Below are 27,669 nucleotides of genomic sequence, written 5' to 3'. Positions count from 1 at the left end.
TCTACTTTAAGAGACTCTAGGAACCACCAGCAGACCTGCAGTCTGAGAGCGAAGTGCTCTGTTAGGAACATACGGGGTAATCAGAGCTCTGATATATGATGGAGCTTGATTATTAAGGGCTTTATACGTTAGAAGAAGAATTTTAAATTCTATTCTTGATTTAACAGGAAGCCAATGAAGGGAAGCTAAAATTGGAGAAATATGATCCCTCCTGTTGATTTTCATCAGAACTCTTGCTGCAGCATTTTGGATGAGCTGAAGACTTCAAACTGCATTTTGTGGACTTCCTGATAGTAAAGAATTACAATAGTCCAGCCTTGAAGTAACAAATGCATGGACTAGTTTTTCAGCATCACCCCTGGACAGAATGTTTCTAATTTTGGCGATATTCCTGAGGTGAAAAAAGGAAACTCTGGAAACCTGTTTAATATGGGATTTAAATGACATGTCTTGGTCGAAAACAACACCAAGATTTTTAACTTTATTACTAGAGGCCAAGTTAATGCCATCCAGATTAAGTGATTGATTAAGAACTTTATTTTTTGAAGACTCTGGCCCAAAGATTACAACTTCTGTCTTGTCAGAATTTAAATGCAGGAAATTTAAAGTCATCCAGCTTTTGATGTCATCAAGACATGATGGCAGTCGAAGTAACTGATTGGATTCATCAGGATTTATGGATAAATATAGCTGAGTGTCATCAGCATAACAGTGGAAATTAATCCCATGCTGTCTGATAATTTTGCCAATCGGAAGCATATATATAGTAAATAGAATTGGTCCAAGGACTGAACCCTGTGGTACTCCACAAGTGACCCTAGAGTTTGAGGATGATTTATTATTAACATGAAAAAACTGGAATCTGTCTGACAGATAAGATTTAAACCAGCCTAATGCTTTTCCCTTAATCCCTACAGTATGCTCAAGTCTTTGTAGGAGAATATTGTGATCAACCGTATCAAATGCAGCACTGAGATCTAACAGGACAAGTATAGACACAAGTCCATTATCTGAGGCCATGAGAATGTTATTAGTGACCTTCACCAGAGCTGTTTCAGTGCTATGATGAGCTCTAAAGCCTGACTGAAACTCCTCAAGTAGGTAATTACTTTGTAAATGTTCACATAGTTGATTAGCAACTACTTTCTCAAGAATTTTAGATAAGAAAAGAAGATTAGATATAGGTCTGTAATTTACTAACTCATCTTGATCAAGAGATGGTTTCTTAAGTAAAGGTTTAATAACAGCTACTTTAAAAGCCTGTGGTACATATCCATTTACCAAGGATAGATTAATCATGTCTAAAATAGGACCACTGATCAGAGGGAATACCTCCTTAAACAACTTGGTTGGGATTGGGTCTAACATACAGGTAGAAGGTTTAGATGAAGCTAAAATTTTAGATAGCTCAGAAAGCTCTACTTCTTTTAAACAGTTCAGACACTGCACAGGTTCTAAAGATTCATCCAATGCTGCCTCACTTACTGAGGACGAGGTAATCATGTTTGGGAGGATTCCAATTATTTTATTTTTAATGGAATCAATTTTATTTATAAAGAATCCCATAAAATCATTACTGCTAAGAGCTAAGGGAATGGATGGATCAACAGAGCTATGACTCTGTGTAAGTTTGGCAACTGTACTGAAGAGAAATCTAGGATTATTCTTATTCTCCTCAATTAATGATGAAAAATATGCTGCTCTAACTCTGCGAAGGGTCTTGTTATACAACAATAGACTGTCCCTCCAGATTAGGTAGGATTCCTCTTGGTGTGTAGAGCGCCATTTTCTCTCCAATTTCCTAACATTGTGCTTCAAGGAACGCAGCGCTGAATTAAACCAAGGAGCCAGCTTCCTGTGAATAATCACCTTCTTTTTCAAGGGAGCTACATTGTCTAATGCAGAACGCAATGACGAAGTCACACCGTGTACAAAGACATCTATTTGTGAATTGGAAGAAACAACATTGCTGCTATCTGCAGGGTATTTCTGCAATACTGACGATATTAAGAGGGGGACAGACTTTTTAAAGTTTGATGCATTGTCGGATAAAGATCTACTATAATGGAACCCTCTTTTGGGGGTGGAGAACTCAGTTAGATTAAACTCAAATGTTATTAAAAAATGATCAGATAGGACAGGGATGTGAGGAAATACTGTTAATTCTTCACAATCAATGCCATATGTCAGCACAAGGTCTAAAGTATGGAGCCAAGAGTGCGTCGGTTTATGCACATTTTGAGCAAAACCAATTGAATCTAGGATAGTTTTAAAGGCTACACTAAGGTTATCACATTCTGTGTCATCATGGATGTTAAAATCACCCACTATAATAACCTTATCAGTATTTAACACCAAATCAGATAAGAAATCTGACAACACATCCAAAAACTGAGTGTAAGGGCCTGGTGGACGATACAAAACAACAAACAGAAGATGTTTTATTACTTTGCAGTTTGGATGAGGGGAACTGAGGGTTAAATGTTCAAAAGAACTGTAGTTATTAATTGGCCTGGGACTTATTAATAAATCAGACTGAACGATGGTTGCCACTCCTCCTCCTCTTCCCACAGATCTGGGAATGTGGAAATTTGAATAATTGGAGGGAGTTGACTCATTTATACTAATGTAGTCCTCTTGTTGCCAGGTTTCTGTGAGACAAAATAAATCAATCTGTTTATCAGAAATCAATTCATTAACTAACAAAGTCTTTGGAGGGAGAGACATATAAGAGGTGGATTAGGGGAAAAACACTGAACATAACATTATTATTATTATTATTATTATTATTATTATTATTATTATTATTATTATTATTATTATTATTATTATTTAATTGTAATAATAAAATAAAAATCACAAAACCCAAAAGGTCAACAGTTTTATGATACATCAAGCTTAGGGACTGGCTAATATACAGCAGATCAAAAAGGCCAAAGATCAACTAGTGCACTAAATTCAATAGATGGGTTGAAAATATCCAGTTTAAAATACAGAGATTTCCATGGCATGAAGTATACAGTTAAGTTGACTTTTTTTGGTGTGTGTGTGTGTGTGTGTGTGTGTGTGTGTGTGTGTGTGTGTGTGTGTGTGGTGGCGGCAGGTGTAGAGGGGGGGCCCAAAAAGACTGCGTTGTCCCGGGCCCTAGCAAAGCTGTCAGCTGGCCTGGATACTGATATTGCAGAGCAGCAGAAATGAGCAGGAACAGAAAGTATTAAGGGAAAATTAAAGGACGGACCCAAAAGTATTCATCGTATGCAACCACATTCTCAAAATCCCACCAAAATGCAGATGCCATGCTTACAAAATAATTTAGGAGCAGAGGAAGTTGTTCTTTATTCATTTGGTGAAGGCAACTCCAGGTGGATAAACTTCCCAGCATTGCTGCTGGTGGTCGATCGTGGCTGGCTGAAATATATAATTTGACCAAAGGCACAAAACTGGCTCTGGGTGATTTTAGAGCCATTTTAGGATCTTGTGTTTCAGCGTCTGTAGCAGCTGTTATTGAAAATGTTGCTCAAACATTCCATATGCCTGATGGAACTTTATTGTCTTTAGTAATTTCTTCCTTGGCAGATGCAGTTACACAGCAGTTTCCCTTGTCTACTCCAGCAGAGGTTCCTAAGTTTGACTGGGATTCAGAACAGCAACCGAAGAAATACTTAGATCAGGCCGCAGAAGAATGGATCAAACACACAGGTGTGGATCCTAAAACAAATCAGCCCAATATGGGTGAATTATTTAGAGAAGTAGTGTTAAAAGGTGTTCCCTTTTCAGTATCTCAGCTCATGAACTTAAATCCTGATCTTAATGGTTGTGATTACACTCGCTGGGATAAACATTTGGTACACTATTTGCATGTGGCTCAAAGGGAGGAGAGGAAGAAAAAGCAAGAGGTAGAGGAATTACAAGTTCAATTTCTAAATTTACAGCTACTGGAAGCAAAACGGAAAGTGAGGAAGAGAAAGCTTCCACCCTCTTCCTGTCAGCTCACTGTCAATAAAATGCGTGTCACTAGAGCCGCAAACACATTTTTAAAAAAAGTTTTGTTTTTTCCTGCGTCGCTCTCATCAGTGTCACGGGTTGTTTCGGTGTGAGTGGTTGAAATAGCACGTTGATAAAGATGACAGACAAGTGGCTTATCCAATCATATGCAAGGATTTTTGATAAGGCCCAGCCTTCTGAAACGCCATTCCTATGGATCTGTCCCAGATGGATTAGTGGAGCTAGGTGGAGCGAAATCCATCTGGCTAGGGTTAGGTTAAGAAAAAAGACCATGTCTGCCAAAAAAGGCTGGAAGCACGTGGACACTATTAAGTTGAAACACACACACCAATGGATACACACAGATTCTTATTGTAACGCACACACATCTGTGGGCTATAAAAAAGTAATGTCCACTGTATGTAATCAGAACTCTTTGCTCACACCCGTTTGTACGTGTGAAGTTGAAATAAAAGGAGTTCTCCGTTGGCAAGCAGAGAAACCTCATCTCCCCAAGTCTTCTTTCTTTTTTAAGGTTCAATAGTTAAATAATCTCCCCCAATATCAGGTATGATGAACTTGAATAATATTTTGATTTGGATTCAGGATACGAGGAAGTGTTTTTTCCCAATTCACCAAAGATTAGCCTTTGCAGTTGAATTGACTCCCTTTGACGGCTTTCTACTGTTCTATGTGGATGTTTCTGTAACAAAACTAGTTTGTTACAGACGAGGGAGAGAGGATAGTGTTATGTATATATCAGTAAATGTTGGACAAAATAGAAAAACAGAGGGCAACATAATGCAGATAAGTCGGATTCTATTAGTGTGAGCAGCTGGTGTCTGGGATGGAAAAGGTACGTAAGACCAGAATTGAAAGCTAGTTCTATTGGAGGCCCTCAGGTAAGAAAGTAGTTTTAAGGATTGAAAGCTATATATATATCATGTTGGAACTAACTGGAATAGGATTTGTAACAAGTTGATAGACAGATAAGTAAATGTGTATATGGATCCAGTATGTGTTGGAAAAACAGTGCATGTCAAATGATCTTAAAGAGTGAGTGCAGGATTTTTGACATGAGAATGGCATCTATTGAAGAGGAACTGAGAGAGGAATTAATTACAAGAAGAGTGAAGATGGAGCAGAGCAGCTTCAGAGGTGCGTTGAAGTAGAACGGGTGCTGTAAAACGACCTGATGGTGTTTTCTCCAGGATTAAAACAGGAACTTTTTTTGGGACCACACAGAGTAGGACATCTGAGGTTGAGTAGAGTTTACAGAATTTAATAGAGTGGTGACATACAGTTAGATCCGGCGTGCTGAAATGTTTTGTGTAAAGTGGTGAGATGCGTGGTCACTTTAATCCAAAGAAGATTCAGACATCGTTGCAGGAAAACTTTACTTTGATTTCAAACCACAGTTAACTCATTTTTGATTCCACAGACATGGTGATCCACATCAGAGGTTTAAAGTATGTGTGTATGCGTGTGTGGATTCTTTTGCAGGACGAACAGAGGCCTGTGAAAGGAGAGGACAGAGAAACTATGATAAAATGTCTCATTAACTATTACATTTCTAGACATATATTCACAAGCTTTTTTAATTTCTAAAAAGACATCCCTGTTAATCTAGTTTAAGACTCCTAGAGTCATTTTCAGTCATTATAATGGTAGAGCATACATTTTGTAGGAAATCTTTGAGCATGGGAAATAAGACCTCCTCTTCAGTTATAAGATTAGCAGTTTTTTGATAGTTGCACATATATATTGGGATAACACATCACGTCTAAAGGTGATTTTTATTGGTTTAGTATATTTTAGGATTCAGATAGCCTCAGTAGTTTTTCAGTTTATAAGTTGGGACATTTTACTTTAAAGGGAATAATTCAAACTTAATTTTGTGTCAAAACAATATGTATAGTAATTCATCTGGGTTGTAGGTTTCTGCTCTGTATGGTTTTACTAGTCGTCTACAGAGGGGAAAGTGGATTAGGAAATTCCATCTTATCATTTACACTTTATTTGAGGGTTCCAAGACATTAAGTTAGTTCTAGCTCAGTTATTGGTTTGATCTGTTGGATCAAAACAAAGGGGAATTGTTGACGAAAATAAATATCTTAGTTGTTATATTAATCAGGTATTCGTATAGAAGAACTAAGGAATGCATGGTTTTTGACTGTCTCCCCTTTGAGGTAAAGATAAACATGCAGATTTGGTTTATGGCCGGGATAGGTCATTTGGCTTGACCCCCTAACCGAGAAGAACAGCCTCTTTGTTTGAGAACAGATAGCCCCCAAATCTGTGACCACCTGCTCCCGAACTAAGCAGGAGGAGCAGTCAGTTTATTAAAAGGAGGTCTTTGCGAAACATAGATCAGACAAAAGCTGCAATGCCTGGGATAAGCATGTAGGTAACAATGGTTACCGTTTGGAATTCCTAATGAATAAATATGCACATTTCAATGTTTGTCTCTGATGATTTTTTCACCTTTACTGTCAAATCTTAAGCCGGGGTATGATGGGCCTTCAGAGATATGCAGGAGCAGGCCGGTACTAATATCTACACCAACCTGGAGGATCTGATGGAATCTGATTTTGGAAAGATCCTTGAGATGACGTATTTAACCACTGTTGAATATTATAGTTTGTTGTATTATACCTGTTTATTACTGATTTTTGATATGTTTATAAGTTTAATCTTACTGATGGGTTTCCTTAGAGAGGAAACTTTTGACCAATCTGTCTAAAAGAGAGGGGAAGAAAACCTTGAAGACAGTTTCAAATTTGGTACTGTATAAATAAAAAATAATTGAATATTATAGTTTGTAGAATTATACCCGCTTGTCACTGATTTCTGATGTTTATTAGAATAAAACCAGAGCTGTTCTGGGCTGCTCGAACTGAACTTCTACAGAATATTCAAACCATGAAATCAAACAATCAGATTGCAGTGAAAGAAAAAGATTTATTGAATTGATTGAATTGAATGTTGAGACAGAAGATTAATATTGTCTTCCACCAGTGATGTCATCGAGGCTTTACATCCAGGTGGAAGTGACATCACCAGCAGGAAAGTTACATGGTCATGTCAGATTTTAACCACAAGAGGAGAAAAGTTAGACGACTCTGGCGCAGGTGAACGGAAACCTATAGTGACAGTGCTCATCGTTCACAAAATCTTGTCCTGTAAAAAACAGACAAATTCTGACTTCAAATCTATAACAAAATACTGTTTTGTCTTGAACATTCACATATCATATTAAAAGATGACTGATAATTACAATTATTGTGGAAGGTTATTAAAGCAGCAGGTGTTATGAAGGACATAATGACCTTAAAAGAGCATATATTTAAATTTAATTAAAGTTTGACAATGTGAAATCTTCAGCTGTGAGCAATGAGTACCTCTTAAGTTGATGTTCATGCATCTTTCATCTCCACCACTATTGTTTGGCTCGTTGGGTCCCCAGGAATCAAAGACAAACTTCAAACCATCAGTCCACATCCAGAAGCCGTCCTGAAAGGATAATTTAATTCAAGTTTCTGTGAAAACGGAGCGCTTAGCACCAACCAAAGACTCTGTCAGCAGCTGTAGAAAACATGAACTTGTTAGGTTTTACAAACCCCCTGTTGGTCATTGTAGATTATCAGTTATACCAGGTCCAGGAAGTCTCTTGCATTACAAGATGTACTTTTACGTGTCTTGTGATGCAGCCTCAAAGGGGACACTGTCCTATGTCCTTTTTGTCCTGCCTGTCTTGTAAAGTGCAATAAGTTCACGTTTGTTGTGAAATGACACTATATGGGTAATTTTAACCAAACTGAAACTAAATCTAAACCAAAATATTGCATACAAATATAAATAAATCTCTTTTTTCTTGGGTTAGTTGTTTATTCTTAATTCTGAAAATATTCTCTGCAGCCCAGCAGAGAGGAATATTTAAAGTTCTTACCTGCGGTCCATCATGGCTGCCAGCCCAACTTGTTTTGTGTGTTCCAGTTGCTTTGTAGATCAGGTCTCTGATGAACTTATACTCATCTTTACTGTGGAAGGAGGCCAGGTGTCCTTCCAGTTAGAGGCAGTGTTTCTGAGAAGAGGCAATGCAGCAGTGCAGTGAGACAGATGGAGCAGTTCACGTTCAGCTTTTAGGAGTTATGGTCAAAAAGGTACTTTTAAAATGATTTCCCTTTGTTTAAGTTTAACTGAATTACAACTCTGTAACACTGTTGAAGGTAAAACATGTTTCCTCACATCAGGAAATGTAAATCTGAATGAAACAAATCTGCTGTGATTACCACAGCTGCTCTACCTCAGCATCAGCCCAGTTCTTTTCCTCGTTCACAAACAGGAAGCAGCGACCTTGGTACTAAGTCCAACCATGAGGGCAGTCATCGCAGGTAGCCGCTGGGAAACATGGGAAGTGGGAAGGTGAATATCTTCTTCATTCAGATATTGTCAAATATTTTCCTTAAAAGCTATGTTCACCAGGAATTTATTAACTTATTTTTTATTGTTTTTCTCATTTTTGTTGTGGTTTGGTTTCACATTACTGAAAATAAAAACATTATAACATTTTTATTGCACTCTTTCATGCTTATTTTATGCTTTTATTCATTTAATAGCATTTTTGTGCAACTAAACTCATTCCTTTAGTACATAAGATAAGATAAGATAGTCTTTATTGATCTCACATTGGAGAAATTCACTTGTCACATCGGCTCAATAGTCAGTCAATAGTCAGGAGAAGGTGCCAAAAGTAGGAAAGGGTGCATCAGTTATATACAGTGTATCTTCCTATATACAGTGGATCAAAAAGAAAATGAGAAAAATAAATAAGAATAAAAATACAAAAGAAATAATAATATGCTATTCAATTTGAATAATGATCCTATTTCATTTTTACAATACTGATTGAATAAGAATTTATTAATTAACGTCATTCTGAACTAGAATGAGTTTTAGGTCTGTAATGATGGATGACCTGTTAAAGTTGAGCTATGCAAAAGTTTCTGGTCTCTTTAAAGAATGTCACACAGTGCAAACACTTTCCTTTAGGTATTATAAACTCCAAAAATAAAAGAAGCACGCACCTCTCAGTCTACATCCCGCCTGTGTACGACAAAAAAACAAAGTTTAAGAGCAGAATTCCCAACAACAAAGTTTTTCCAGTGAATTTCTAGAATCTGGAAGCACTGATGGTTCAGATAAGTCCATCTGAGCTCCATCAGTCACCCAGTCTCTCTGCAGGTGTTCTCCAATAGGTTCAGAAAGCAATTTTCACAACAGACACACTAGAAATCTTTTTCTCATCCTTTTGCAGACTTACATCAGCTCCAGCCCAGAGTCCAACGCTCAGACCAAGCAGCAGAGTGAAGAAAAGACCTGAAGCCATCTGTGGAAAGAGCCGTTAGAGAAGGTCAGTATTTAATCACAGAACTATAATTCTTGCTGCTGAGATTTCCCAACTAGACACGGCAAATAAACTGGCTCAAGACCAGATGAAACACCACAATGGACAACAACACCCTAGAAACTTCACCTTGTTTCGATTATCAGTCAAAGAGTCTGTTCCAGGAGCAGTTTCTGGTCACAGGATGTCTTAGAGATGGAAACACAGACTTTATATACCTTCAGTTTGTTTGTGTTTCATCTCTGAACACATTATCAAATATTGTCACACCTGACCAGTGAATGACAGGCCAGGTGGGGAGGCCCAGACCTCCCTCTCCCCGGCCACTTGGGCCAGCTCCTCCGGAGGAATCCCAAAGCGTTCCCAGCAGAGAGAAATAGTCCCTCCAGCGTGTCCTGGGTCTTCCCCTTGGCCTCCTCCCGTTGGGACGTGCCCAGAACACCTCACCAGAGATGCTTCCAGGAGGCATCCTGACCAGATGCCCGAGCCACCTCAACTGGCTCCTCTGGACGTGGAGGAGCAGCGGCTCTACTGTGAGTCCTCCCCGGATGACTGAGCTCCTCACCCTATCTCTAAGGGAGAGCCCAGACACACTACGGAGAAAACTCATTTCAGCCGCTTGTATCCGGGATATTGTTCTTTCGGTTACGACCCAAAGCTCGTGACCATAGATGAGGGTAGGAACGTAGATCGACCGGTAAATCGAGAGCTTCGCCTTTTGGCTCAGCTCTCTCTTCACCACAACGGATCGGTACAGCGCCCGCTTCACAGCAGACGCTGCACCAATCCGCCTGTCGATCTCCCGCTCCATCTTCCCCTCATTCCTGAACAAGATACTTGAACTCCTCCACTAGGGGCAGCACATTCTCCCCAACCCGGAGGAGGCTCTAGACCCTTTTTTCTTGTTCAAGACCATGGTCTCAGATTTGGAGGCACTGATTTTCATCCCGGCTGCTTCACACTCGGCTGCGAACCGCTCCAGTGAGAGCTGTAGATCACGCCCTGATGAAGCCAATAGGACCACGTCATCCGCGAATAGCAGAGACGCAATCCTAAGGCCACCAAAACGGATCCCCTCAACACCTTGGCTGCGCCTAGAAAAACTGTCCATAAAGTTATGAACAGAATCGGTGACAAAGGGCAACCTTGGCGGAGTCCAAATCTCACCGGAAACGAGTCCGACTTACTGCCGGCAATGCGGACCAGACTCTGACACCGGTCATACAGAAACCTGACAGCCCTTATTAAAGGGCCCGGTACTCTATACTCCCAAAGTCCCCCCCCCCCTCCAGGGACACGGTCGAATGCCTTCTACAGATCCACAAAGCACATGTAGACTGGTTGGGCAAACTCCCATGCCCCCTCCAGAATCCTACTGAGGGTGTAGAGCTGGTTCAGTGTTCCACGGCCAGGACGAAATCTACACTGCTCTTCCTGAATCCAAGATTCGACTATCCGACGGACCCTCCTTTCCAGAACCCCTGAATAGACCTTACCAGGGAGGCTTAAGAGTATGATTCCTCTGTAGTTGGAACACACACTCCGGTCTTCCATTTTAAATAGGGGGACCACCACCCCAGTCTGCCAATCCGGGGGAACTGCCCCCGATGTCCATGGAATGCTGCAGAGCCGCGTTAACCAACACAGCCCCACAACATCCAGAGCCTTAAGGTACTCAGGGCGAATCTCATCCACCCCCGGGGCCTTGCCACCGAGGAGCTTTTTAACAACCTCGGCAACCTCAGCGCCAGAAATGGGAGAACCCGACCCGGAGTCCCAAGGCTCTGCTTCCTCAGTGGAAGACGTGTTGGTGGGATTAAGGAGGTCTTCGAGGTATTCCACCCACCAACGCACAACGTCCCGATTTGACGTCAGCAGCACACCACCCCCACTGTAAACAGTGTTGGTACTGCACTGCTTCCCCCTCCTGAGATGCCGGATAGTGGACCAGAATCTTTTAGAAGCCGTACGGAAGTCTTTCTACATGACCTTTCCTAACTCTTCCTCCCATGCAGTCCTGTAATGTTTAATTTAGCTGGTATTCTGTAGAACCCAGGAGCCCAGACAGCCTGGAGGCAAAGTCTGATGTTTGTCTTAGAAACGCTTACAGAGAACGATGTTCTCTGTAAGCTGGGTGTGTAGTTAAGCAGACCTAATGCATACAGACATATTAGCAGGTCAATCTGACAACATGAACGTTATAATTGACAATTACTTGCTAATTATCTCCAACACAAACACATTATTTACATTTAGTCAGCTGTGTGTCTCCAAGTGTTGATCTATTTCCAACAGATCTAAGTGCACAGCACCACTAGGCGCTACACTGAAACCCTGAAGCTGTGGAGCAAACTAGTAGGCTATACTGTTTCCTCTGGTCAGCACAGGCCACAAATTCACATTCTTTGGGTTCAGCTATGCTAACATGTAGACCAGGGAATGGTCTGTCTATGTTTCACTCCACAGAGAACTGGTACATCTAGAACAGGCAGGAACTATAACAAATTAGTTTTTATTTATACAGTGCCAATTCACAATAAATGTTAACTTTACAAAGTCAGCTTCCATCAGATCCTCCAGGTTGGTCAGAAAGTTTCCTCTCTAAGGAAACCCAGCAGGTTGCATCAAGTCTCTCCAAGCAGCATTCACTCCTCCTGAAAGAGCGTAGAGCCACAGTGGACAGTCGTCTGCATTGTTGATGGCTTTGCAGCAATCCCTCATACTGAGCATGCATGAAGCGACAGTGGAGAGGAAAACTCCCCTGTAACAGGGAGGAGAACCTCCAGCAGAACCAGAACCAGGCTCAGTGTGAACGCTCATCTGCCTCCACCTACTGGGGCTTAGAGAAGACAGAGCAGAGACACAGAAAGCACAGAAGCTCACATTGACCCAGAAGTACTTTCTATGTTAGATGGTAATAGAGGATGATCTGCCTCCCCTGATGATGTCACAGCTAACAGAACACCAGACCAGGTGTACCTTCTATGGCGAGAAAATGACAGAGAACAAAAAGTTAAAAGCTCAATTGAAAACAAACAATGCAGATTGGAGAACAGTAGGAGAACTCAGTAGAGTGAGAGAAATAGACCCTGATGTCCTCCAGCAGCCTAAGCCTATAGCAGCATAACTATAGATGTAATGTTCTGTTTTTTTGGTTTTGGTTTAGTGTTTGATTGTGTCGCTTCGTTTTTGTTTTTGGGTTTATATCTTTTGTAGATTCTGTCTTGTTTTAGGGTTTTGTTTAGTCTGTGTATTGTTTTTAGTAGTCCGGTCTCTGTTTGTTCTTTCTCGGTCTTAGGTTTATCCATCTGTTAGTCTCGTTATTGTTTCCACCCGCGGGTAGTTAATTAGTCCCCTCCGCGCACCTGTTTCTCTGCTTATTTAAGTCTCACTCCCTCCTCAGTTGTCTGTCGGTACGTCGCACTCTCATTCCCATGCATCCGTCCCTCCATGTTAGCAGTCTGTTTTTGGTAAGAGCTCCCAGCACCTTTTGTCTGTTTTTTGATAACCTGTTCTGTTTGTTTTTGCCCAGTCGGTTTGCCTGTGTCTGGATGTCTGCCTTACCCTTATTTTTGGATCTTATTTTTGGTCATCGGCCCTTCAATAATCCCAGTTAAAAGAAATCTCAGTGTTTTGGCTAAAGATCGGGTTCCTTCTCACACTAGTCATCACAGTACGTACCGACCATGCCGAACCCGCTGCCAAACTGTTTTTCTTTCACTGGAAGATTAGCGCTCTGCGAAGCTGGTTCTTTGCCCGGCTCACAGGCTTACGACGCTCACTCACCGGACCTCTCCCTGGAGGCGCATGGAGGATCATGGCGTGGATCGTCTTTTGAGGGAACCAGGTTAGCGGTTTGTCCCCCCGGTAACGGTCCCAGACGTCATCTCCGCAGCAGCGGTACTCCTTCGCAGTTGTGCCTTCCGGACCCGGATTTTTTCCTGGAGGTCAATGCAGAGGTGGTGCGGGATCTTCGCCCGGACCTTTTTCCCGGTCAGATTCCGTTCCCCTCCCCACAAGAACAGCCGCAGGGATCGCCTCGGGCTCTTGCGGTTCCGACTTGCCGGGTTGAGTTGGCCCCACCGCTTAGTCGGCCGTCCCACCGTCGGAGGAAGAGACTCTCTTTTGTCTGCCACTCATCCACCATTGGCGCGTAGCGGGCCGAGGAGCCAGCTCGGCCATTGTCTGCCGTCGGACCTCAACCTCAGCCCACTTCCGGTTTGGCGGACCACACTTCTTCGCCTCCCGCAGTGGAGTTGCGCCCAGCCCCCCCTGGTGGTGTCAGTTACTCGGAGTATGTGGCCCTGGAGGACAAGATAAGGACATTTGCACCCCTCATTAAACGTCTCAGGGAGGCTCTACTCATCCAATACTCAGAGGAGCTGGAAGAGAAATTAAAGGAGGTAGAGGGACATTATAGGTCAGCCCTCCAGGCTTTCTATAGCCGATCCAAACCGGTCCCCGAGGGTCTGGCGGATGCCCCGGTTCCTGAACCTGTCCCCGAGGGTCTGGCTGATGCCTCGGCTCCTGAGTCTGTCCCCGAGGGTCTGGACGATGCCTCGGCTCCTGTCAAGTCACCAGAGGGGGTCCAGGAGGATCTGCCTCTGCCCAAGTCCTGTGAGAGGGGTCAGGAGGACCTGCCCCTGCAGACCTGCGACGTGGGAACCCAGAGGGGTCCGTCGCGGACCTGCGACGTGGGAACCCAGAGGGGTCCGTCGCGGACCTGCGACGTTGGAACCCAGAGGGGTCCGTCGCGGACCTGCGACGTTGGAACTCAGAGGGGTCCGTCGCGGACCTGCGACGTTGGAACTCAGAGGGGTCCGTCGCAGACCTGCGACGTGGGAACCCAGGGGGATCCTTCGCTCTTCGGGCACCCAGGACCTCAGAAGGGGATTCAACTACCGGGACCCCCTGGAGATTTTGAGCCTCTCAGAGTTGTGTGTAAGCCAAGACCTCTTATTACCCTCATGGACAGCCAACTCTGGGAGAGACTTTATTGGATGTCTCTTTCTGAGACCCTCCAGGAGTTGATTCTGAGACTCCTGGTCGCTAAGGGTCTGACTTTGACACCTGAAGCCTGTAGCCCGGGGCCTCCTGAAGCCTGTAGCCCGGGGCCTCCTGAAGCCTGTAGCCCGGGGCCTCCTGAAGCCTGTAGCCCGGGGCCTCCTGAAGCCTGTAGCCCGGGGCCTCCTGAAGCCTGTAGCCCGGGGCCTCCTGAAGCCTTTAGCCCTATGGCCTCTGTAGCCTGTAGCCCTGTGGCCTCTGTAGCCTGTAGCCCTGTGGCCTCTGTAGCCTGTAGCCCTGTGGCCTCTGTAGCCTGTAACCCTGTGGCCTCTGTAGCCTGTAGTCCTGTAGCCTGTAGTCCTGTGGCCTCTGTAATCTGTAGCCCTGTGGCCTCTGTAGACTGTAGCCCTGTGGCCTCTGTAGTGGATAGCCCTGTGGCCTCTGTAGTCTGTAGTTCCGTGGCCTCTGTAGTCTGTAGTTCCGTGGCCTCTGAAGTCTGTAGTTCCGTGGCCTCTGTAGTTTGTAGTTCCGTGGCCTCTGTAGTCTGTAGTCCTGTGCCCACCTTAGCAGCCTGTAGCCAGGCCCCCACCTTAGCTACCTGTAGTCAGGCTCCCACCTTAGCTACCTGTAGTCAGGCTCCTACTTTAGCTGCCTGTAGTCAGGCTCCTACCTTAGCTGCCTGCTGTCAGGCTCCCCCTTCAGTCGCCTGTAGTCAGGCTCCCCCTTCAGTCGCCTGTAGTCAGGCTCCCCCCTTCAGTCGCCTGTAGTCAGGCTCCCCCTTCAGTCGCCTGTAGTCAGGCTTTCCTTTCAGCCACCAGTAGCCAGGCTTTCCTTTCAGCCGCCAGTAGCCAGGCTCCCTCTTCAGTCCCCTGTAGCCAGGCTCCCTCTTCAGTCCCCTGTAGCCAGGCTCCCTCTTCAGTCCCCTGTAGCCAGGCTCCCTCTTCAGTCCCCTGTAGCCAGGCTCCCTCTTCCGTCGCCTGTAGCCAGGCTCCCCCTTCAGTCGCCTGTAGCCAGGCATTCCCTTCAGTCGCCTGTAGCCAGGCATCCCCTTCTGTCGCCTGTAGCCAGGCTCTCCCTTCAGTCGCCTGTAGCCAGGCATCTCCTTCTGTCGCCTGTAGCCAGGCATCCCCTTCTGTCGCCTGTAGCCAGGCATCCCCTTCTGTCGCCTGTAGTCAGGCTCCCCCTTCGGTCGCCTATAGTCAGGCTCCTTCGTTAGTCGTCTGTAGCCAGGCTCCTTCGTTAGTCGTCTGTAGCCAGGCTCCTTCGTTAGTCGTCTGTAGCCAGGCTCCTCCGTCCGTCGCCTGTAGCCAGGCTCCTCCGTCCGTCGCCTGTAGTCAGGCTCCTTCGTCCGTCGCCTGTAACCAGGCTCGTTCTTCAGTCGCCTGTAGTCAGGCTCCCTCTTCAGTCGCCTGTAGCCAGGCTCCTTCGTTAGTCGCCTGTAGCCAGGCTCCTTCGTTAGTCGCCTGTAGCCAGGCTCCTTCGTTAGTCGCCTGTAGCCAGGCTCCTTCGTCCTTCGTCCGTCGCCTGTAGCCAGGCTCCTTCGTCCGTCGCCTGTAGCCAGGCTCCTTCTTCAGTCGCCTGTAGCCAGGCTCCTTTTTCGGTCGCCTGTAGCCAGGCTCCTTTTTCGGTCGCCTGTAGCCAGGCTCCTTCTTCAGTCGCCTGTAGCCAGGCATTCCCTTCAGTCGCCTGTAGCCAGGCATCCCCTTCTGTCGCCTGTAGCCAGGCTCTCCCTTCAGTCGCCTGTAGCCAGGCATCTCCTTCTGTCGCCTGTAGCCAGGCATCCCCTTCTGTCGCCTGTAGCCAGGCATCCCCTTCTGTCGCCTGTAGTCAGGCTCCCCCTTCGGTCGCCTATAGTCAGGCTCCTTCGTTAGTCGTCTGTAGCCAGGCTCCTTCGTTAGTCGTCTGTAGCCAGGCTCCTTCGTTAGTCGTCTGTAGCCAGGCTCCTCCGTCCGTCGCCTGTAGCCAGGCTCCTCCGTCCGTCGCCTGTAGTCAGGCTCCTTCGTCCGTCGCCTGTAACCAGGCTCGTTCTTCAGTCGCCTGTAGTCAGGCTCCCTCTTCAGTCGCCTGTAGCCAGGCTCCTTCGTTAGTCGCCTGTAGCCAGGCTCCTTCGTTAGTCGCCTGTAGCCAGGCTCCTTCGTTAGTCGCCTGTAGCCAGGCTCCTTCGTCCTTCGTCCGTCGCCTGTAGCCAGGCTCCTTCGTCCGTCGCCTGTAGCCAGGCTCCTTCTTCAGTCGCCTGTAGCCAGGCTCCTTTTTCGGTCGCCTGTAGCCAGGCTCCTTTTTCGGTCGCCTGTAGCCAGGCTCCTTTTTCGGTCGCCTGTAGCCAGGCTCCTTCTTCGGTCGCCTGTAGCCAGGCTCCTTCTTCGGTCGCCTGTAGCCAGGCTCCCGCACCGGGAACCAGTGACCAGGCGCCGCCGCCTGTAGCCACTAACCAGGCGCCGCCGCCTGTAGCCACTAACCAGGCGCCGCCGCCTGTAGCCACTAAACAGGCGCCGCCGCCTGTAGCCACTAACCGGGCCCCGCCGCCTGTAACCACTAACCGGGCGCCCTCCTCAGCCTGTAGCCCGGCGCCTTCCGTATCTTATAGTCTGGCGCCTTCCGTACCCTGTAGTCCGGCGCCGGGTTCTGTTTTTTCTCTCTCCAGACCTCGCCGCCGGCCTCCTAGATTCCTGCTCCGCTGCCGGTCTCCGAGGTTCCTGCTCCGTAGACGGCCTTCTGGACGCCCGCCGGAGAGCCTGTCACGCCGGGGCCCTCCGCCGGAGAGCCTGTCACGCCGGGGCCGTCCGCCGGAAAGCCTGTCACGCCGGGGCCGTCCGCCGGAGAGCCTGTCACGCCGGGGCCGTCCGACGGGGCGACCGCCGGAGAGCCTGTCACGCCGGGGCCGTCCGCCGGGACGACCGCCGGAGAGCCTGTCACGTCTGGGCCGTCCGCCGAGACGACCGCCAGAGAACCTGTCACGCCGGGCCCGTCCGCCAGAACATCTGCCACGCCGGGGCCGTCCTCCTGGACGCCCGCCGGAACATCTGTCACGCTGGGGCCGTCGCCCGGGACGACCGCCGGAGAACCTGCCACGCTGGGGCCGTCGTCCGGGACGCCCACCGGACTCTTGTTGTTTGACTGGCGCCCAGTCTGGGTTGCTCTTGATTAGTTTTGTTGTGTTTTGGACTATGGCCCGCCATCCAGGACCTCCCTCCTCCCGCCCGGTCTGGGTTGTTATTATTTTACTTGGACTCTTGATTCGTGTTCAAAGGACGTCTAGAATCCGTCCTTGAGGGGGGGGCTCTGTAATGTTCTGTTTTTTGGTTTTGGTTTAGTGTTTGATTGTGTCGCTTCGTTTTTGTTTTTGGGTTTATATCTTGTGTGGATTCTGTCTTGTTTTAGGGTTTTGTTTAGTCTGTGTATTGTTTTTAGTAGTCCGGTCTCTGTTTGTTCTTTCTCGGTCTTAGGTTTATCCATCTGTTAGTCTCGTTATTGTTTCCACCCGCGGGTAGTTAATTAGTCCCCTCCGCGCACCTGTTTCTCTGCTTATTTAAGTCTCACTCCCTCCTCAGTTGTCTGTCGGTACGTCGCACTCTCATTCCCATGCATCCGTCCCTCCATGTTAGCAGTCTGTTTTTGTTCCTTCTCACACTAGTCATCACAGTACTGTGATGACTAGTGTGAGAAGGAACCCGATCTTTAGCCAAAACACTGAGATTTCTTTTAACTGGGTTTATTGAAGGGCCGATGACCAAAAATAAGATCCAAAAATAAGGGTAAGGCAGACATCCAGACACAGGCAAACCGACTGGGCAAAAACAAACAGAACAGGTTATCAAAAAACAGACAAAAGGTGCTGGGAGCTCTTACCAAAAACAGACTGCTAACATGGAGGGAGTGAGACTTAAATAAGCAGAGAAACAGGTGCGCGGAGGGGACTAATTAACTACCCGCGGGTGGAAACAATAACGAGACTAACAGATAGATAAACCTAAGACCGAGAAAGAACAAACAGAGACCGGACTACTAAAAACAATACACAGACTAAACAAAACCCTAAAACAAGACAGAATCTACAAAAGATATAAACCCAAAAACAAAAACAAAGCGACACAATCAAACACTAAACCAAAACCAAAAAACAGAACATTACAATAGAACCAACTCTTTCTTTTCTGAGGGCCAGACATACACAACTCATTGTGGTTTGGCTCTTTAATGATCTACAGATCCATTTTCTATAAACCAATAGACTTATGCCTTTCATTAAAATATTGTATGTTGAGTTTTGTTAAGTAGATGAAAATACTAAATTTCACATTAAAATTATTTTTGTGAGTTTGATCAAAATAATACTTCTAACCCATGAGTGCTTTCTAACTATAGGTTAATTGTCTGCCGTGGCATAAGGTTTGGACCCCCCTGCTGTGATGTAATAAATGTGGCTACAGCTGACAGACAGACAGGAAGGATGGTGGTCTGTTTCAGGTCTGAAGGAGGAAGTTGTTTGATTAGTTGCAGCAGAAAGCCATCAGAGCTCCATCATGACCGTCCATCACGCTTTGTTCTTTTTCTTCCTCCTCTGTAAGTAGATTTTCTTTTACTTCTGTTTCTCTTCATCCTTAAAAAATAATAAACTTAGAAGCAGCTTCTTCCCCAGAGCTGTGAGGGCAATCGCCCCCTGATGGGAGACTCTGTCCAACGCTTTAACATCACCTCAATGTTACTAACACCTTCATGCATTAGAATCACCTTAATGTTAGTGCCTACTGCACACTATCATCTCTGAATATCTAAATGCACATTTCTGTAAACGAAGCCTCAGATCATCGTGGCTCAAAAAGAATCTTACTACCTCACTATCTGTGACTCTCCTGAACGCTAACATGTTTTAACCCTTGTTCATTGCCTGTTTGCTTGCCAGTTTTTACCTTCATTACTACTTCTACTACTAATGATAAAAACATTATAACCAGTGGGTAGCGCTATTGCCTTGCAGCAAGAAGGTCCTGGGTTCAAATCCAACCCTGGGTCTTTCTGCATGGAGTTTGCATGTTCTCCCTGTGCACACGTGGGTTCTCTCTGGGTACTCCGGCTTCCTCCCACATCCCAAAAACATGACTGTTAGGTTAACTGGCCTCTCTAAATTCACCTTAGTGTGTGTGTGAATGGTTGTTTGTCCTGTTTGTCTCTGTGTTGCCCTGCGACAGACTGGCGACCTGTCCAGGGTGTACCCCACCAAGACTGTCAATGAGACAAATATCATGTAAGTTTCATAAAAAATCTTTTTAAAGGATGTTATGATCAATGCTCAACAATCTACAGAAACATCTCATCTGTCTCAAACACCAACAAAAACCTCAATGCAACACAAAGTGCTGCTGAAACACTAATGTGCTTCAACTTGATTCACTTGATTATTAAGTATTAACGACAAAGATTGGTGAATAAAACAACATTTAACATTAGATCACACTATAACATTGAAATGTCTCAAAAACCGTTTAATATAAAAAATTATTATAGAAAAGTAATGGAATAAACGTATCTTTGAACATATTTAGTCCACCATTTGTTATTCTGCTGTCATATCTATGTAAATGTGATTCTGAAGAACGCAATGACTGACGAAAAGGTAGATTTTAAAGGGTTTATTATATGGTTGGAGATGGATGGTTCTTTCTGAGGTTTGAAGGTCTCATGGGTTCTGCCAGAAAGATGGAGAAGGTGGTGAACAACTTGAGCTTGGTTATTGTGAAGATGAGACTTGGTCGGGAACTCACTTAGGCGGTAGCTTGGGTTTGGTGCAGAGGAGAGGTACTGAGCATATGTCCGGGTTGTCGGTGCAAGTCCTGGTTCCTTCTCGGTGTTGTGGCTGGCTGGAGGGTGGACAGGCAGGTGAGCGCAGGCAGGAGGGCAAACAGGGTTCCGTAGGTTCAGTTCGGTTCTTGTGGACTGATCCAGGTTGGCTTCTGACAATGTGACGCAGTTTCCAGGCTGAGGTCAGATGAACAGGTTTCTGGAGCAAGGAGGCAACAAGAACAAGGTTAGTAACTGGTTTCAGGAAATCACAAGAGAACATAGGGTAGGTCTGTACCACGCAAGAGCGCAAACGAACTGACGCCCTCCTCCTGGTTCTAGCTCCTTATAAAGGGTGGCAATCAGCTCTGATGAAACACACCTGCCCATCCAACCCTGCAGAGAAGAGAGAGCAATGAAAACAGGCCTGCACCTAGACCACAGAGTATGACATCTGCACCATCAGGCTGGAGGAAGCACTTCAGAGTCTCAGGATGTAAGCTCACTAATCCAGAAGTTAGAAAAGATATTCAGCCATTTTAGCCAAAGGTTGAAGTTCAGGAGCATCACTAAGCTTCAAAAAGTTCTAATCAAATAAAAAAGAACCTATTGAATATTCAGAGTTGTGAACTAAAGCTTAGAGCCACATTGATGATACTGAGTTTCATTATTAACATGAAAGTTTTTCTGTCAGTCTGACTCTAAAACTGTGATGGAAACAGAAATGTGATCATTGTGTGGTTTCTCACAGGAAGGACTCATAAAAACCTGTTGCTTTTCTCTGCAGCTCTGCAGGTCAGAAACTACGGTTCTGCTAAAGTACTGAGAAAAAAATACGGAGCAGCTGGAGAAGACTTTAGAGCTCAATGTGGGATTTCTTTATGTGGATCCTGGCAGATCTTCTGCAGAGAAAACTGTGAAGGAGAAAACATTCTGATTAGAACGAGACAAACCAAAGCTCAGAGTGGACGATACAGCACTGAATGTGTTAAAGAAGCAGGTTCTGGATGGTTTATTCTCTATGTGAGAATCTCAGGACTGACCCAGTCTGATTCAGGACGGTACAGATGTGGTCTGGGTGACTCTTTGTCCTCAGCTTCTTACCAGGACTTCAGACTCGTTGTTGTAGACGGTGAGTTTCTGTTTTAACAAGGAAAATGTTTTAATCTCTCTGAAGGTCTGAGGATCAGTTTAAATTTAAACACTGAGGTTCTGTGATGGCTGTTCTAACAGATACAGACTGGTTAAACTGGGCAGATCCCAGGAGAACTGTAGAGAAACTGGGATTAATGTGATCAGACTGCATCCTGCTGAGGACAGAAAGTAACTGATGATTATTTTAACAGCTCTGCTGGATGGAAACAAAGATCATCACGTCTATAAAGAAGCTGGCAGCTCGCTCACAGTCGCCTGTTCCTTTGGTTCCTCTGGAGGAACCAAATCCTTCTGCAGAGGAGGACCTGGAGAAGAAGAGGTTCTTGTTCAGACAGGTGGAGACAGAGGTGAAAGAGGCAGATACAGTTTAGAATATGATGAACAGCCTTCAGGAGGAGTTCTGTTGGTGAACATCACCCAGCTGACCCAGTCTGACTCAGGACGGTACCGATGTAAACTGGACAGAACTGGTTCAACTAGTTTATACAGAGACTTTCATGTCACCTTCAGAACTGGTGAGATTTCACTGATATTACATCTTCTGAATGTCCTTTATTCTAAATATTTAAGTATTTCAACAGTGATATTTAATGAATTTATCAAACATTTCCTCCTCAGCAGCTTTAATCACATCTAAATCCAAACTTCTCTCTTCTGTGTCCCAGCAGTCGACCCATCAGTCTCCACTCCACCAACCACCGTCAGCATCAGGTCCACTTCAGGAAGCTTCACACCTTCAGCTTCTTCTGAAACCACCAATGTGACTCAGGACAACACTGTAACACCAAAAGGTGCATTCTACCACAGTGAGTGATGCATAAAACCTTTGTAGGATCAAAATGACCTCCATCAGCAGTCAGAGCGGTGATCAGTTTGCTGCTGATGAATCCAGGATGATTTATTTGTTGGAGTTGTGTCCTGCCTCTACATTTCAGGCCCATCGTATAGATAAGCTGGTTGGCTTCATGTTGCAGGGCAGTAATACTCTACAGAAAGAGATATCTCAGGACGTAAAACTAATTTACTGATTGCCTTTATCAAATCAGGACTGGATCCTGCATCAAAGTAGGCTGTTATATAGTGACCCATGTCTGCATGACCCTCAACCATTAGGATTATTTCTAAATGGGTAAATGAAGGTGAACGTAAAGGTAGAAATGTGTTTTTTGTTGAGTGGGGATGTGTGAGTTTGTCACCTGGAGGTGAACAGTTGTAAGAGTGGAGAGAAAACCTTCAACACTCAAGAGCAGCAAAGGACAGGTGGACCGGGCTCCAGAGGGCCACAGTGGGTGGTGACCCCAGGGACCCCCAGAATATCTCCACACCTGTAGCCTTTATATTTAGACGCTGAGCATTTTGGAAGTATAGGAACCTCCTTGCATGCTGTGCATGTTAAAGACTTAACAAACAGGAATACCTCATAATAATAATAATTGTCTCCGTCTGCTCTTCACTACATGTTAATGCAGTTTGTTTAAACACGCGTTAATAAATCTCAGTTTAGCTCCGTGTCTCACTGGTTCTTCTTCCAACATTGTCTGCAGGTGTCCTGATGTTTGTGGGTCTGACTCTGCTCATCATCGCCATCCTGATATCAGTGGTTCTGTTGGTTTTCTGCACAAAGCGACGCAATAAACGTCATGAAGGTGAGGTGGCACCTTCTCATTCGATGGTTTGTCTTTATCTTTATTCCTACTAGAACTCCTTCAAGACTGTAGGAAATCCATTTCAGGTGACCAACCTCACAGATATAAGACCGAGAATGACCAAAATATTTAATGACAGTTTAATCACCATCTGGAAATATGGCTTCATCGTGAGTGTCTAGTTAAATTAATGTTGCTAAATGATTTTCAGGTAAATCATTGTCATGGTATTTAAACTCCAGCATCTAAAATACTAATTGGGACTCAACTTGAATATTAAAGAGAGATACTTTCTACTTACAGATACTCACAGAACCTTTATTTGATTTATGAAAAGTAGTCGTAACTTTAATTATAAACTGAATGGTTATATTACATATAGTCTGCAACAATCAATAATTAAACTATTGGTAATCACACTAATATATTTTAAAGATTAAAATACATGAAATCTAATTACTTAAGGAGATCCCCCCCCCACCTCAACATTATTTATAGATTAAGGCGCATAAATAACAGATAAGTTATTTACAGTATATGAAAAACTGCCAATATAGAAAATTGAGCAGAAAAATATTACAGGAACAGAAAACAGAGAAAGAAAACACAAAAACGCACCAGATGTCATGGAAAAGTCTTACTTGGTGTAAATATTAACAAAACCAGGAGCAGGTCAGAACTTAATCAGGCACAAAAAGAAAGTTGAAAAGGGCATTTCTATTTAATGAATATTACTCTACATGTGGAAAGAGTCACGGAAGCAGGTGATGATTTCTGAGAAGATAACAAAAGTAGTTCATCTTTTTGCCGACTACACCAGACCTAAACCAGAATTTGTAACACTTTAGTCCAATAATTTAAAAGTTGAGTACAGAGTCAAAAAGTAGGAATTAAAAAAGAGACAGGCTGTTGGCATTTGTCACACGATGTTGAAATATTCAGATTTTAGCTAAACGAGATTCTGTGTAATAAGTACGGTGCAAAAGTTTACATTGTATAAAACTATTCCTAGAACAAATAGAAGATTTGTGGACTGATGACAAAAGTTGTGACCAAAGTTCATCTGATATAACTTCCCCCAAATCTTTCTGCCAAAGCAATCTGACAGTTTCTGTAACATTAAAACGCGGTAGTAGTAATCTGATTACATATATAATAATAATAAATCAAGAGGAGATTCTTCTGCAGCATTAGGCATTGTGGAGAACTTTCTGTGAACAAAACTGTGAGTAACCAAAGAAATTACTGCCAGGCAGATCAAACTCAGTAGTAACGGGCTGTAAGGAGGCAAAGAAGTAAACATGTCCTTAAAAGTTTTCATGCATAGAATAAAGCATTGCCAGCTGAGGTATAGTCTGAGGATAGTCTGATGTTACGCCAGTTCGGGACGTGACAGACTGCATTTTGTATGATGCAAGGTGGTCAAAATGGCCACCAACTCCCATCATGTAACCCGCCCAAAATGGCTGCCGACCCTGACAACTCAATGACAGATAACGTTGCTATGGAAAGGTATATAACACAGCGGCACGCTGCATTCTGCCTTCTTACTTGGCGCCCGTCAGACTGGGAAGATACCCACAGCTGTTTCATCCCGTGGGATTCAACCCCCACACGCCACGTGCTCGATAGCTCTTCACTGGACCGAAGATTTTCGGAGCAAAACCATCCCTGTGTTGAACAGGAGGTCGACTTTAAAAAGCACATTTGAATTTCCTTTTTGATCAAAGACTGAGAGCCGTTTATCTCCCAGTGATCGTAAAAGGGACCATGCTTTGGTTTTGGCTGAACAAAGCGTCCAAACGCCCAGAGAGAGAGACAAAGGGACTTCTCCTCCCGTTCCCCCGCTGTCCGACACACTGCTCGCTGAGCTGAACCAGACCCGCGGACCCCAGCAGGGACAACGTCAGAGTAAAGAAAGATTTCCCCTTTTTTTATTTCTCTTTTCACCCATAAGGTGAATTAATTGTGCCTGGGCAGATTTAGGATTTTAGTTTAATGCTTGTTTACTCCAAGACGGAGTTTGTTTTAACTGCTGAATATTTTCGATGTATGTGCATGCATTTTGGAAGTGGTTTTGGCTGTGTTTTGGTTTGTGGTTCTTCATAAGTGAAGAACCACCACGGGTCGATTTTTCCATCCTTTTCCCAGTTTCTATCTTTCATGTACTCTTATCAGTTAAATCTCTTTGTTGGAACTATCAGTCCGCAATCTTCCGTTGAATTTCTCATTCAGACCGTCTTCTTAATCAAGGTGCCACCCCACATCAGCATAAGCGTTGATTACGTCATTAAGACCTCCCCCTTTACGTATCACGCATGGTGATGCGTAAGGGTCACGTGTCGTCATAGTCGCCATCTTGGGAAGGTGCAGCGTAGCTAAGCTATAACTCGCTTGTTGATAACGTCGAGGCGCCCATCCAGTTTGGCAGAGCTGTCTCTGCCTTTCCCATCCTCCCAAACATGATTGCCTCGTCCTCAGTAAGTGAGGCAGCATTGGAGGAATCTTTAGAACCTGCACAGTGTTTGAACTGTTTAGAAGCAGTAGAGCTTTCTGAGCTATCTAAAAATTTAGCCTCATCTAAACCTTCTACCTGTATGTTAGACCCAATCCCAACCAAGTTGTTTTAGGAGATATTCCCTCTGATCAGTGGTCCTATTTCAGACATGATTAATCTATCCTTAGTAAATGGATATGTACCACAGGCTTTTAAAGTAGCTGTTATTAAACCTTTACTTGAGAAACCATCTCTTGATCAAGATTACTTAATAAATTAAAGACCTATATCTAATCTTCTTTTCCTGAGTTTCAGTCAGGCTTCAGAGATCATCATAGCACTGAAACAGCTCTGGTGAAGGTCACTAATGATATTCTCATGGCCTCAGATAATGGACTTGTGTCTATACTTGTCCTGTTAGATCTCAGTGCTGCATTTGATACAGTTGATCACAATATTCTCCTACAAAGACATGAGCATACTGTAGGGATTAAGGGAAAAGCATTAGGCTGGTTTAAATCTTATCAGTATGACAGATTCAAATTTGTTCATGTTAATTATAAATCTTCCTCAAACTCTAGGGTCACCTGTGGAGTACCACAGGGTTCAGTCCTTGGACCAATTCTCTTTACTATGAATATGCTTCCGATTGGCAAAATGATCAGACAGCATGGGATTAATTTCCACTGTTATGCTGATGATACTCAGCTATATTTATCCATAAATCCTGATGAATCCAATCAATTACTTCAGCATTTAAATCCCATATAAAACAGGTTTCTGTCAGGAACGAGAGATTGAGGACCCAGTATTCAGCCAGACACGAGAATGCAAATTAAAAGGCTTTAATAAAGCTCAAAAAGATCAGACAGGGATAAGCAGGCTCGGTGGTCAAATAACAGTCCAGGATCGATACAAAAACAGGCAAACTAGTTCAATAAGGGCAGGCAGATCCGATGGTCAAAAACAGTCCAGAACGGTACACTGATGAGCAAACTAACTAGGCAGAGATCAGGCAAACTCAGAAACTCCACGTTAGAACCAGGCTCAGGCAAAAAAGGCAGTCAAAAACAGGCGGGAAAAATAGGTTCAAGGATCAGACTGGCTCAGAAGACAAAAAGGCAAATTGGGTAAATATACACAGGACTATCAGAAAAGAGTACGCTGGACATGACTCACGAAAATGGCACGAAATAATCTGGCACTGTTGTCTGGTCTAAGAGCTGGTTATATACTAGTGAGAGCAGGTGGAACAGATCTGAAGTGACGAGGAATGGGCGGAGCTAAGTCTGCAGGCTGGATTTCTGGGTTTTTCTGAAGAAGGGAAGGTGAGAGGTGAGCAACGGAAAGGTGTGGATCTTAATGGTAATAGTCTGAGGGGAGCACTGAAACTCACTGGGCTGATGGTTTGGCTTGAGCTAGGGAGGGTGCGGTCCAGGATGGTAGATGGTGGGTGCAGGACCGGTAGGTGTTCTCCAGATGTTTGGTCAGAGGGTGGATGGGCAGGCGAGCTCAGGCAGGAGGGCTTACGCAGGGTGTAAATCTGAAGCTTCACAGGTTCCAGGAAGCTGGCTTGGAACGTCTTGGTGGAGTCTTCAGAATGTGTGAGTAACGAAAGAAATGGTTCTAGGCTTGGAATCCAGGTTTCTAGGAGGAAGGAAAACGAGAACAAGATAAGGCTTGGATCATGCAAGGAATCAAGGCTTGGAAAGAGGTTTGGTCTGTACCAACGCATGAGCGTTAACGAACTGATGCCCTCCTCCTGGTTCCAGCTCCTTAAGAAGGGTGGTAATCAGCTCAGATGTAGAGCACCTGCCCGTCCAACCCTGCTGAGAAGGAGAAAGAGAAAACCCGGCCTGCAGCTCGGCCTGGAAAATGACATGTACAGCAGGGAGGGGTCAGAACAGCAAACACAGCCTCATGACAGGACCGTGATCCCGGATCAGATGCTCCTGCTCCAGGTCCTGTAATACAACAACATTTTAAACAATTGGATCAAACGTGTTTGCTGACTCAATTGAGTCCAGCTCCTTGCTTCCGTCTCTCTGGTTCTCTCCATCATCTTTTCTGTCTTCAGTCCTTCACTGTGTACCCAGTTTTCAGAATCAGATTCAGAATCAGACATACTTTAATAATCCCAGAGGGAAATTGCTGTTTCTGTACCATCACCATAACATAAGCATCACAAACATTTCGGGGGG

At 44.7% G+C, this 27,669-nt stretch overlaps 1 protein-coding gene and 2 long non-coding RNA genes across 3 annotated transcripts in view; 1 reads left to right on the top strand and 2 right to left on the bottom strand.

The window, feature by feature from the left end:
• LOC118564564 (polymeric immunoglobulin receptor-like) overlaps window positions 1–27,669 on the top strand; it is a 43,479-nt gene that overhangs the window by 14,519 nt on the left and 1,291 nt on the right. The window contains exon 5 of the mRNA XM_036143202.1: window positions 22,870–22,971. Within this exon, the coding sequence (XP_035999095.1) occupies window positions 22,870–22,971 (102 nt within the window). The remainder of the gene's footprint in view (window positions 1–22,869; window positions 22,972–27,669) is intronic.
• Window positions 6,937–7,973, bottom strand: LOC118564566. The gene is made up of 3 exons (XR_004931935.1): window positions 7,934–7,973; window positions 7,386–7,497; window positions 6,937–7,164 (listed from the first exon to the last, which is right to left on the bottom strand). It is a non-coding gene; the product is annotated as an uncharacterized LOC118564566 (long non-coding RNA).
• LOC118564565 lies at window positions 7,977–9,575 on the bottom strand. Its single transcript, XR_004931934.1, has 5 exons — window positions 9,521–9,575; window positions 9,308–9,373; window positions 9,072–9,090; window positions 8,291–8,385; window positions 7,977–8,068 (listed from the first exon to the last, which is right to left on the bottom strand). It is a non-coding gene; the product is annotated as an uncharacterized LOC118564565 (long non-coding RNA).

Source organism: Fundulus heteroclitus, chromosome 1, assembly GCF_011125445.2.
Source record: "Fundulus heteroclitus isolate FHET01 chromosome 1, MU-UCD_Fhet_4.1, whole genome shotgun sequence".
Classification (NCBI taxonomy): domain Eukaryota; kingdom Metazoa; phylum Chordata; class Actinopteri; order Cyprinodontiformes; family Fundulidae; genus Fundulus; species Fundulus heteroclitus.
Note: the sequence above shows the minus strand (reverse complement) of the source record. Positions and strands in the feature narration are given on the sequence as shown.